The sequence below is a fragment of the Pristis pectinata genome, chromosome 6 (genome assembly GCF_009764475.1).
Source record: "Pristis pectinata isolate sPriPec2 chromosome 6, sPriPec2.1.pri, whole genome shotgun sequence".
Taxonomy (NCBI): domain Eukaryota; kingdom Metazoa; phylum Chordata; class Chondrichthyes; order Rhinopristiformes; family Pristidae; genus Pristis; species Pristis pectinata.
Window position 1 is genome coordinate 114,047,335 of NC_067410.1, and position 12,531 is coordinate 114,059,865.

General features: G+C 52.9%; 1 protein-coding gene across 1 annotated transcript in view; it reads left to right on the top strand.

Annotated features, from left to right (window-relative positions):
- The first annotated feature begins 1,181 nt into the window (after positions 1-1,181).
- Positions 1,182-12,531, top strand: part of p3h2 (prolyl 3-hydroxylase 2) — a 79,349-nt gene continuing 67,999 nt past the window's right edge. The window contains exon 1 of the mRNA XM_052018496.1: positions 1,182-1,587. Coding sequence (XP_051874456.1) covers positions 1,183-1,587 — 405 coding nt within the window. The 5' untranslated portion in view covers position 1,182. The remainder of the gene's footprint in view (positions 1,588-12,531) is intronic.

Below are 12,531 nucleotides of genomic sequence, written 5' to 3' on the forward strand. Positions count from 1 at the left end.
AAAGTTATGAAGACAATTATGTTGAAATAACAGTTCCAGGAGAGGCTGTGAGACCAACTGTGTACAAAGTCGACCTGGAGAGGTGATCACTGGAGTTATCAGTGTCTAGAGCAGAGGCTGCACAGACGTTAGGTACAGCTCATACTGATGTGTGTAAGGCCAAGAGGTTGATTGAATTTGTAGGTTTTAATGTGTATACATCTGTAAATAATTAACTAATTGTACAAATTGTTACACATGAACAGAACTACTTTTCATGTTATGAATGAAAATAGTTGAGGGTTTGGATGGAATTATTACTGTTTTTGAAGGGGAAAGGTGTAGTGTACGGGAAAGAGGAGTGGTTGGGAAGGGATTGGGAAAGTGTGGTTGGGAAGGGGGAAGACTGGGAATGCAAGGAGGTTGGGAAGGACTGATACTGGGAAGAGGGAAGACTCAGAATGGGGAGCTTAGAGATGGGAGAGTTTGGAAGAAGGTGATAGTTGGGAAAGTGGAGAACTCATGAAAGGTGGAGATTAGGAATCAGTATTGGGAAAAGCTTGGAAGAGGGAAGATTGGGAGTGTTGGGAAAAGGGAAAGACCAGAGGAGGTAGTGTGACTGTGGAGTGGCACTGCCTGAGGTTGTTGTGGGTGAAAGGATGAGAGGAGCCCAGAAGTGGAGGGGGTGCGGTAGTGGGGAGAGAGTGGTTCACGAGGCTCGGATTGTCCACAAACATGGGGTCAATGTTCCATTGTCCCAAGGTTTATTCCCACTCCCAACGGCCAGGCGCCCTTGTCCGCCATATCGAAGGTTTCGGAAGCCATTCTCACTCCCATTCCCAATGGCCAGGCGCCCTTGTCCAACATATCGAAGGTTTGGGAGGCCATTCAGTGCCCCTCAGGACCCCTTTAAATCTTTCCCCTCTCACCTTAAACCTATTCCCCTCTAGTTTTAGACTCAGCTACCCTTGGAAAAAGACTCTGACCATCCACCTTACCTATACTCATAATTTAATAAGCTGATAGAAGTTTATAGAATTCAACTCCAGGGAATAATTCCCAGCAGTTAGTTTGTTGCTGCACATCTGGGAGCGATTGTTAGGACTGGCCGCATGAGGTGCTCGGGGCTCGGTTGCTCTGGGCTGGGGTATATAGCGGGCGGAGCGGGCGGGCGTCCGTCAGTCGGTGCGGTGGGCGGGAGGGATGATGGAGGGGGTGTTGCTGCTGCTCGGCCTGGCGCTGTGCCTCAGCGGCGGGGCGGCCAGCGACCAGCTGCTGCAGCCCTTCGACCTGCTGTACGAGGAGGGGATCCGCGCCTACTACCGCAGCGACTGGCCGGGGGTGGTGCGGGCCATGGAGGCGGCGGCCGACAGCTACCGGCAGCACCGGCGGCTCAAGGTGCACTGCCGGCTGGACTGCGCCGCCCGCCACGGCCTGGAGCGGCCCGGAGCCCCGCTGGTCGCCGCCGTCCTCCGCCGGGCGCACTGCATCCGCCAGTGCGAGGCCCGCAGCCTGGGCCCCGCGTCCGTCTACAGGGTCAGCCAGGACACGGAGCACGAGTTCGAGCGGCGGGGGCCCTACAACTACCTGCAGCTGGCCTACTTCAAGGTACCGGGTACCGGGGGGGGGGACCCGGGGGGTCCGGGTACCGTGAGGGCGGGGGGGAACCCGGGGGGTCCGGGTACCGTGAGGGCGGGGGGGAACCCGGGGGGTCCGGGTACCGTGAGGGCGGGGGGGAACCCGGGGGGTCCGGGTACCGTGAGGGCGGGGGGGAACCCGGGGGGTCCGGGTACCGTGAGGGCGGGGGGGAACCCGGGGGGTCCGGGTACCGTGAGGGCGGGGGGGAACCCGGGGGGTCCGGGTACCGTGAGGGCGGGGGGGAACCCGGGGGGTCCGGGTACCGTGAGGGCGGGGGGGAACCCGGGGGGTCCGGGTACCGTGAGGGCGGGGGGGGAACCCGGGGGGTCCGGGTACCGTGAGGGCGGGGGGGAACCCGGGGGGTCCGGGTACCGTGAGGGCGGGGGGGAACCCGGGGGGTCCGGGTACCGTGAGGGGGGCGGGGAACCCGGGGGGTCCGGGTACCGTGAGGGGGGCGGGGAACCCGGGGGGTCCGGGTACCGTGAGGGCGGGGGGGAACCCGGGGGGTCCGGGTACCGTGAGGGCGGGGGGGAACCCGGGGGGTCCGGGTACCGTGGGGGGGGGAACCCGGGGGCCCTACAACTACCTGCAGCTGGCCTACAGGTAGGGGGGTCCGGGTACTGAGGGGGGAGGGACGGGGGGTGGTGGGGTTCAGGTACTGGGGGTCCGAGTACCGGGGTGTGTGGGCTGGGGGTCTGGGGACCGGTGGTCTTGGTATGGGGGGGGGTGTTCAGGTACTGGGGGTCTGGGTACTGGGGGTGGGGGGCCCTAGCACCCCCCGCGGGGGGTCCTATAACTGCCTGCAGTTGGCTTACAAGGTGAGGGGGGGGGACCGGGGGTGGGGGGAGAGTACCGGGGATGGGGAAGTGAGACACCGGCGTTGTCACTACATGGACCCTATATATGGTGCAGCTGGCAGAGTGAGGGGTCTGGGACTGGGTGGGACACTAGGGGTGGGGAGGGGGTCATCGGTGGCCGCACTAGTCGGGGTAGAACCAGGCAGACACCCTCCCTCCCCCTCAGCCCCAGTCATCTCCTCCCTCTTCCACACCTCCCTCTTATCATTCTCAGCTCCCCCCCACTCCATCCATCCCATTCTCTGCCTGTCCCCTCCCCACAGACAATGATGGCAACCTGGTGGCAGGTAATTTGTTGATGCCCTGGGAGTTGGGGTGGGTGGGGGGAGGAAACACAATGGGGCTCTGTTACTCAGGGAGTGGGCACGATGACCTGGGGCTGGGGTGGGGCTATGAGGGTTGCTGAGCTCAGCTGCTCAGTACCTCGGAGCTGGGTGCCAGTGTTGGCTGTGGCGGTCGGCCAGGATCACCGGATGTTGTGTGGGAATAGTCACGTACCATCAGTGGTGTGTTCGTATCGTCTGCAGAACTGTACTACAGCCTGCATTTACATGGTGCCTTTAATGAAAAAAAAATCTTGCTGTTTCAAGCAGTAATTCCTGGTCATGCACTGATATCAGAGGGAAGAGCTTGGACAAAGAAGCAGGAGAGTTTGAAAGGAGGAAAGGGAATTTTGGGAGGGGGCCATTAGGTCCCAGGCAGTTGAAGCTGTTGCTTTCTGTGGTGGGGCAGTTAAAGCTGTTAGCCAGAATTGGAGACGTTATGTTGGGTGGGACAGGATCCAGGGGATTGGAGAACGAAGATGGGCAATTTAAGTTTGAACTGTTGGTGTGTGGGCAGGGTGTTGTGGATTAGGGGAGGGTCTGTGTAACACAGTGCATTAGCTTGGGTTCTATTAACGGAGTTTTCTGTCCTTGGTGGGGTTTGGGGTGTGGACCCCGCTGCAACTAACTGGCTGTGTGGGGCTTCAGCAGGTTGCCATTAACAGGGTGACCCTGCTCTGTAACTGTGATAAAAGTGGCGATTGATTAGTACTGACCACTGGTCCCCATCCAGTGGAGATAAGGTGGTCATCGCACAGGGGACAATCACATCACTGTCTCACCATTGTTATTCCGTGCTCTGGGAACATTTCTTCGTATCAGCCTGGAACCTCCTTCCTGTCTCCGCTCGTTTCGGAGGTTAGATTGTGAAGGTAATGGATTTAAGGCTGTTGCTCCCCCTGGCAGTGCGATTCCTGCCTCTGTACGGCTCCGGTCACCAAGGGAGGTTCACTTTCATGAACTGGTGCACAACCAGCTTTGTTTCAGCTGCAACGTTGGCCCTGGAGCTGAGCTGGACCTCATCCTCCACCCCGTCCACACAAACATCTGCCCCTCCAAGGCTCGAGCTTGCCCCATCACCTCTTGCATCCAGGGCATTCTGTGGGGAATACAGCTTCCCACTGCCTTTGGGAGACCTGATGTGATGGAACTTCCTCCCGCCTCGCCTCGCCATTCAAATGGGTCCCCTGTCATTTCCAGGATGCCAATTGGGTGATCCCCTCAGCCTTTATCTCAGGGCTGTCCCAGAACGTCAGCCCTTTACCCAATCCAAAATATTCTGTTACAGCACAGGAGGATGTTCTGTCCATCGAGTCCTGACCAGCTCCCAGGGGAGCAATCCCATCAGTCATACTCCCTTATTTCTCTGTAGTCCTATATCTCGTTCATGGACATCAGCTCTCTTACCCGACACTACGGGGTAACTTGCAGTAAGCAGTTCACCTGGTGGCTGGTCTTTGGGATGTGGGAGGAAACCCACGGTTCACAGGGAGAACGTGCAAACTCCACACAGCCATACCCAAGGTCGGGATTGAACCTGGGTCCCTGTTCTTTGTGTGGACTTCCTCTGGGAGCTTGGGTTTCCTTCCATATCCCAGCAATGTGTGCTGGTGTGTTGTTGCCACTGGAGTGTGTATGAGGGGTAGAATGTGGGGGAGAGTGGGTTACAGGGAATAGGACTGATGGGATTGCTTTGAGAACTGGCATGACTCAGGCTGGATGGCCTCCTCCTGTGCTGTCATACTACGAAGGGTTGGGTGAAGGAGTTGTCAGATTAGGTTCAACCTCCCCAATGTCCTCTGCTGCACTGACCTGGGCCCCTCCTCTGCTCGAGGATCTGGCCATCTCGCTGTACCAAACCTTGGCCACAGAGCTGGGTGTTTAGTGTCAACGTGAGCTCCATCACCCATTCCAGAGACCTGAGCACATCGAGGCTAATCCTGCCTGTGCAGTGCTGGGGGACGCATCGAGGCTAATCCTGCCTGTGCAGTGCTGGGGGACGCATCGAGGCTAATCCTGCCTGTGCAGTGCTGGGGGACGCATCGAGGCTAATCCTGCCTGTGCAGTGCTGGGGGACGCATCGAGGCTAATCCTGCCTGTGCAGTGCTGGGGAAGCCCTCGTATGGATGCAGCATTAAACAAAGGCCTCGTTCTCTGGAAAAATCCAGCAGCATCATTTGGAAGTTGCTAACAAAACCCTAGGATGGGTAGAGATGGAGGCAGTTTGGCCCATTGTGCCTAGACTGGCCCTTTGAAAGGGCTCCCCATAGGTCTCCCCCCCCCCCCCCCCCGTGACCTTGCTCTCCCTGCCAGGGTTGTAGACCCAGCCAGCTCCCATCACAAGCATAACCGTCCGTACCATCGAGGACATCTTCAAGGGGCTGTGCCTCAAGAAGGCAGCATCCACCATTAAGGACCCTCACCACCAGGGACATGCCCTCTTCTCGTTACTACAATCGGGGAGGAGGTACAGGAGCCTGAAGACCCACACTCAATGATTCAGGAACAGCTTCTCCCCCTCCGCCATCAGATTTCTGAATGGTCCATGAACACTACCTTGTTATTCCTTTTTTTACACTATTTATTTCTGTAATTTATAGATTGTGTCTTACACTGCACTGCTGCTGCAAAACAACACATTTCAAGTTGTATTGGTTTATTATTGTCACTTGTACCAAGGTACAGTGAAAAACTACTGATTGTACAAATACTTCCCCTTCCATTATTGGTCCCATCCCCTCTCTAAAAGTTGCCCTTAAACGCTGTCACACTGCGTTCTAGCCACTCGCTGCCTATTTCTGTTTTTGGACTTTCCCTCTGGGTCTAGTTGCCTGTGTACTCTGGCTCTGGGAACAGCTTCCTGTGTCTGTTCCACCACAAACCTTCGTGATTCTGAACATCTATTGAATGTCCCTTTAACCACTCCTTCAATGCAAATAATCTGAGGTTCTACAGCCTCTCCACACAACTGAAGCCTTTCATTCCCAAACCAATTTTGGCCAGTCTCTGCTTCCATATAAAGATTCTTCCCAGTGTCGGACCAGAACTGACCCTGGTCTTCATCCGGGGGTTAGTCAGTGTTTTACATGGCATCGCTTCCTTGTTTTTTGTCCTCGATTCCTCTATAAATAGGACCAGGACCCTTGGACTTATTAACCAGCTCTCTCAACTTGTCCTGTCCCTCAGACTCGTGTCCTGAGACACCAGCTCTCTCCTTCCTGTACTGTACCGTGCACGGAGTATTGTACATCTTCATTCATGTGTCTCCTTGCGTTACATTATTTCTGTCGGGTATTCACCCACCTCAGCAGCCTGCCCGTGTCCTCTAGAAGTGGGCTACTATCCACCCACGCTCTTTACTATATTTGGGTTTTGTGTACCCTGCAAAAAATAGTACACATCTGTAGGCTGGTACATCTGGTGGTCCCAGTACAGAGTCCTGAGGGACCCACTGCTACGTATAAATGAGCTTCTGTGTTTGCTGCAGTGTAATGGAGACTACCCTGAAAACTCACAACAGGGCTGTGGAGTGATCTCATGTTGGGGTCGTGAAGGGTGCCTATGAATGCAAACTGTTTCTTTAGTGCACGCTGCTCACTTTGAGAGTTCTGTCTACCATCTGCGTCGCAGCCTGTTACCTCACCTCCCTCAGACCTCGAACCGTGGTGTTTATTCGACGGTATGTGTATCTTGTGTTACAGAAGTTCCCTCCAACAGAGGCAATTCCCTTGACCCATGACACACGAAAAACGACACTGAGGTCACATGTTATTCGGAGGGTGTGAGTCCAGGTGGGGTCTCGAGTACAAACACCCTTCACTAAAGGTTGTACCACAGGTGAGCAAGGCTGTACAGAAGTAAAGCAAGCACTAGGCTATAGTTGGAGAGAGAGAATCAAAAGTAGGGAGGTTGGGCTAAAGCTGTGTGGAGCCTTGGTTTAGGTGCACTGGGGACTGTATGGTTCTAGTCACCATGTGGTGAGCAGTGTGCAGAGGGGATGCAGGCTGGTTCACTAGGACTGTGCCCACAGGATGAGTGGACTGGCTCTTGGAAGGAGGTAGCGGAGGGCTTTGATGGAGTGGGTCCACGTGTGGGGAGGAACAGGACTAGAGGCCATTGATACTGCAGTCACCAGAATTCCGACAGGGATTGGGAGGAGGTACTGTACCCGGGGGGTGGTGAGAGTGTGGAATGTGCTGCTACAGGGAGCAGTTGGGGCAAAGGGCAGATTTAAGGGGAGGTTGACGAGTTTGGGGGGGGGGGGGTGCTGAGTGATTGCAGCAAAGAATGACGGGACGGGGTGAAGCAGGGACTCGGCAAGGGTTGGTGGGCCAAGTGTCCCGTGTGTGGCAAAGTAAACGGTGGTGTTCATGGGGGCTGCCTGTGGGATGGTGGGAGGTGAGAGGTCTGCCTGTGGGATGGAGGGGGTGGGAGGGGGCTGCCTGTGGAGAGCTCCAGGAGCCCAGTGTTTGGGTGGGTGAAGACCACAGGTACCCCAGTGCATGGCACTGACCCACAACACTCTGGGAGTTGACCACAGTTGGAGGTGAACGAGCAGGGAGCCTGCCCCGTGTCCAGCGGGCAACTTGCCTTTGTATCATTCTCTCAAAGGGTTTGGTGTCAAAGGCCTCTGGAAGGCCTGGATCGAGTGGACGTGGAGAGGATGTTTCCATCAGTTGGATAGTCCAGGATCTTAGCGCACAGCCTCGGAATAAAGGGACATCCCTTTAGAACTGAGATGAGGAGGAATTTCTTCCGCCAGAGGGTGGTGAATCTGTGGAATTTGTTGCCACGGACAGCTGTGGAGGCCAAGTCATTGGGTGTATTTAAGGCAGAGATTGACAGGTTCTTGATTGGTTACAGGGAGAAGGTAGGAGAAAGGGGTTGAAAGAAAATCAGCTGTAATTGAATGGCAGAGCAGACTCGATGGGCTGAATGGTCTAATTCTTCCTCTATATCTTATGGTTTTTTTTAGAGACTTTCATCAAATCTGTTTCCTGGCCCCTCAAGTAGCAGACTAAATGAATAAATGCATTGTGAGTTTGTGTGGCTGTGACCAGCTGCACATAACTTTCCAGATGTTCAATCTCCAGGGGCCAGATGTTGGCAGCTTCACTGGGGTTCCTCTGCTGCTGGGCTTTGCCTCCCCATATCTGCATCAAATGCTGGCGCTTTTAAACTTGTTATTCCTCCCAATGAAATCAGAAGGATTTTCTCCACTTATATTATTTTCCCCCACAGAGGATCTGTAGTAAACCGGTGATAATGTGTGGGACGTTAGCCTCTCCCTGCACCCTGACCCAGTCACTCGAGTTGTCTCCACTGACTGGACCTGGACGTGTTTGCATCCTCTCCCTCGGTGTGGTCAGTCATCCTGAAGGTGCCTGAAGGACCATGAGATGAATAAAAGGGAGGGGCTTCAATGGCCCAAACATCCTGCTCCCTTTTCACCCAAAGTACTTGTTTGCCTCTTGCTTTGTATTCCTGGGGTTTGATAACTTTAAACAAACACATTCCTCTCTGCTTGTGTTTGGCAGAGGAGGAGGATGGTGGGAGGGCCAGTACTCCACAGGCGTGGGACCACGTTTGGCACGAGAAGAGTTTGCTTATTCCCTCTTGTTTTGGGTTAACTTGGATATAGATTTTGGCCTGTACTCTCCTGCTAGAAGCTTCTGCATTCCCCTGTCATTTGAATCCTGTAATTGATGCAACATTCACTACTTGTAGCAAAATAGTTTGCATTCTGAAATCTCAGGAGAAAGTTACCTCTACTCTTCGATATCTGGTACTCATTTTGAGGTCACATCCTCTTCTCTCTGACTAATCTGCCAATAAAAATAATCTGTGTTTGTCATTTGAAAATCCAAGTATAAATCTTTTGTTAGGCAGCAGTTTGAAAACAATTTTCTTCTCTTGCTGAGATCAGCAAAATACGCTCTGGTGTTTTTTGTAAGACCAGGGGATCTCTTCAGGGCCGAGTCATTTCAGCCTGGAGTCGCCATGGCTGGGCTGCACTGCACTACGCCCCATCTCCCTGCACACTCTCATTCAATCACCCGGCAAAAATCCATTGGTTTCTGCCTTGAATTCTCTAACTGGTTAAAGTGTTTGTGAAATTCTTTACTAACAATCCAAATATTTTTAAAGGATCTATGAAGATGTTTGTGTTATATTTGTAAGCAAATAACTGTGTGACCGAGCTGTGTGCATATGAAATTAGTACAAGTGAGAGTGGTTTGTTGGTGCAGAGTTTCTGAGGCTCCTGGTGTCTCCTAAAGTTATTTAGTGGGGTAATTGTTAATGCAACCAAGCAGACTGGCTGCCGGGTACCTCTCAGCTGGTGATGAGGGCAGTCAGGAGAAGCAGAAGTGTATCAGTGCCAGAGGGAAGGGAAACGGCACCCGTCGAAGGAGCTCTTGTCATAGCCTTGCTAGGGATCGGTGTGTTTTTAAAGTAGTTCAGTTTTGGGATCTGGGCATCACTAGTGAGGCCAGCATCTGTTGTCCTTGGGAAGGTGGCGAGGACTGTACTGACCACACAGGCCTAACCATTCCGTAGTCAGGGAAAGGCAACAACTTTCAGCTATGCTGTGTCTCACCTTTGACTTCATTTGTAAAGCAGGTTAGTCTGAAAGGCGGTGGCATGGAAAAAGCCCAGATAATACAGGTGTCAGCAGACACGGCTGTGCCTGGCGCTGAGAGTCACAGCAATGGTCCAGACCCGGGTGCCAGCAGTACGATACCTTTCACCACAGCTGTGTTCCTTTAAGGTGAAAGAATGGTGGATGTTTCAGATTAGGGACATTTAATGTTCAAATCCAAAACAGTGGCAGCGATGTGCATGACATTAAATGGGAAAATGCTGGAAGCACACAGCAAGTCAGGCAGTATCTGTGGAGAGAGAACTAGTCAGTGTTTTATTAGAAAGTCAAACTTGCTGATGGTAGGAGATGATGGGAAGCAGTAAGGTGTCGCGGTGAGGGACCGCTCCACAGATGCACGTTGTCTAGGTGGGAGCTACCAAGATTGTCAACTTTTGACCAAAAGTATACTTGGCTTTGAGACCATCTCAGGTGAAATTACAAGGTCAAATGCAGTACATCAGATGTTATAATGGCCAGCAACTAGAATTACCATCGCTCATGTGACTACAGGGTTACTGGGCAAAGCCTGCTCGGGGTGCTGTGTTTAGTGCCCCTGTCCGCACTGCAAATTCACACCCTGGAGCCCCTATGGAGAAACTGTAAGGACGGGCTCGTAGGTCCCGAGCCCAGATCCACATCAAAGCTGTAAACTCCGATGGTGCTGGACTCTGGGGATCAGGTGGGTGTGGTAGACAGGCTGGGGGAGAGTCCAAGTGAAGGTGTGAATGGCCAGTCCCACTCTGGTAGTCCCAGCACTGACCAGAAACTGGGTCGTGTGGTGATGAGCAGTCCCTGTTACTGAGTTAGTGAGCCAAGTTCTTCCCTGGCTGGCATATGTCAGGTGTACACGATGAAGTATAGTCCGAGACTCTCTGCCATACACATGTCCTGGAGTCTGCATCTGTAACTCTTACCAAGTCGCATGGAAACTTTGTACAGCACGGAACAGACCCTTTGGCCCAACACATCCATGCTGACCAAGGTGCCTTCCTGAGCCAGTCCCATTTGCCTGTGTTTGGCCTGTCTCCCTCTAAACCCTTTCTATCCATGTGTCTGTTTAAGTGTCTGTTAAACATTGTAATCGTACCTCCCCACCACCACCACCACCACCCCCCCCCCCCCCCCCCCCCCCCCGGCAACTGCTTCCTCTGGCAGCTCGTTCACCCTCTGTGGAAAAAGTTGCCCCTCAGATCCCCTTTAAATCTTTCCCCTCTCACCTTAAACCTGTGCCCTCTAGTTTTACACTCCCCTACCCTGCAGAAAAGACTGTGACCATTCTCCTTATCTATGACCCTCTGATTTTATAAACCTCTCTACGGTCACCCCTCAGCCTCCTTCGCCCCAGGGAAAACAGTTTCCAACCTATCCAGCCCTCCAGTTCCGGTAACATCCTCATGACTCTGTTCTGCACCCTTTTTAGTTCAATGACATCTGTGTCGCCCGAAGTTCTTGAGTGGTCAATGGACAGAGACAATTGCCAGGGTGACCAGCATGACCTCCTCATTGCCACCCTACAGAAGACAATCTGCGTTTTAGAAGGGTCTCAAATGGTTACAGGGTGAATGCTTTCTCTTTTTTTAAAAAAAAATTAAAGCAGGGTCCTTTCCTGCCACCTGAAGTCACCTACCTGGGGTTAACAGTGGGAGTCAGTGGTTTGCTATCAAGCCAAAGCATCTCTGGATGCAGGGAGCAGTGACGTGACTGCACCATTGCGTATCAGTTTTCCAAACAAAGCCCAGCTTGTGTTCCTTATCTAGGCTGCAACATGAAGATTCTGAGGTGGGCAGTGACAACAGCCTTTACCTTGCAACTAGTTGGGTGGTAACTTCCATTAGTTCCTGAGACCATGTGAATTCCTTTAGGATAGTAGGAGCACACTCTTGGATGTTCCAAAATGGCAATGGAACCAGAAGATTCGATCTGCCCACTGATCAGGGACAACTGAAGTGAGGGTGTGGAACCATCCCCCTCAACTCTGTTGAATTACATTTGGGACACGCCAGCTCTGTAAATGTGAGCTGGCCAAGGATGGGCAAGGTCTGTGGTTTATGTCAGCATGTATAACCAGGCAAAAGTGCAGACAAGCCCAGACGTGGTGGTGGCCAGAACACCCAGTGAGGCTCCACACCGAGGCCTGTTGGAAAGGTAGTGTTAACTTGCTCATCCTGATCAACACTCCTAAATTGGTCAAAATTCAACAGGAGGGATGCAGCCAAGCACAGACCAAGGAGCAGAGATCAACTTTTCACAACTTATGGTAAACTGGAAGAGTGGGTGTCAGATGACGGTTTGGGTCACATCTGTTAGAAGGGAAGAAACAGCTGTTAATTCCCTGCCTAAGGCAGTGCAGCCTAAAGACCCGGGTGTGATCTCCAAGACAGCGTGAAGAGATTGGTTTTCCATGGTTCAATAAGTGTAGGATTGTTAAGTTCCTGTCCGGTGTTGTATGGGAGCATCATTAGATTCCCCCTACCAATACATCATGGAGCCTTGTGTTCCCAGTGCCCAGACTGAGCTGTACACAGCAGCTGAAACCAACCAATTCAGTGTTTGCATCCTGACAACTCATTGGGAAGAGGAAGAGATGCAAGGTGAGGAAAGTGTGGGTATTTAGTACCAAGGCAGTAGTGTGTAATGAACTGGAGAGTAAGAAGTGTCCACATGACAGTGGATGGAGAGCCACAGCACGGACACACCGACCAGCATCTTGGAGAAGTACCTTGTATCGTTAGAAACACCAGAAACCATTCTACATCAGCTCCTGGGAGCCATCCTGACTCCCATTCCCTCTCCTTATTTACCTGTATCCCTGCAACATCCTCTCTCTCATGCCTACGACTCCCTTTTGCTTGTTTTGCCACTAGCCTACAAAAAGGGGCAATTCACAGCAGCCAATTAACCTATCAGCACATCTCTGGGATGTGGGAAGAAGCCAGAGGACCTGGGCAAACCCATGTGTTCACAGGAAGAACATGCACACTCCACACAGACAGCATCCGAGGTCAGGATCGAACCCGGGTCTCTGGACCTGAGGCAGAGATACTGACCACCCCTATGTCTCTCTCTGAGAATAAATTCATCACCAGGTGAG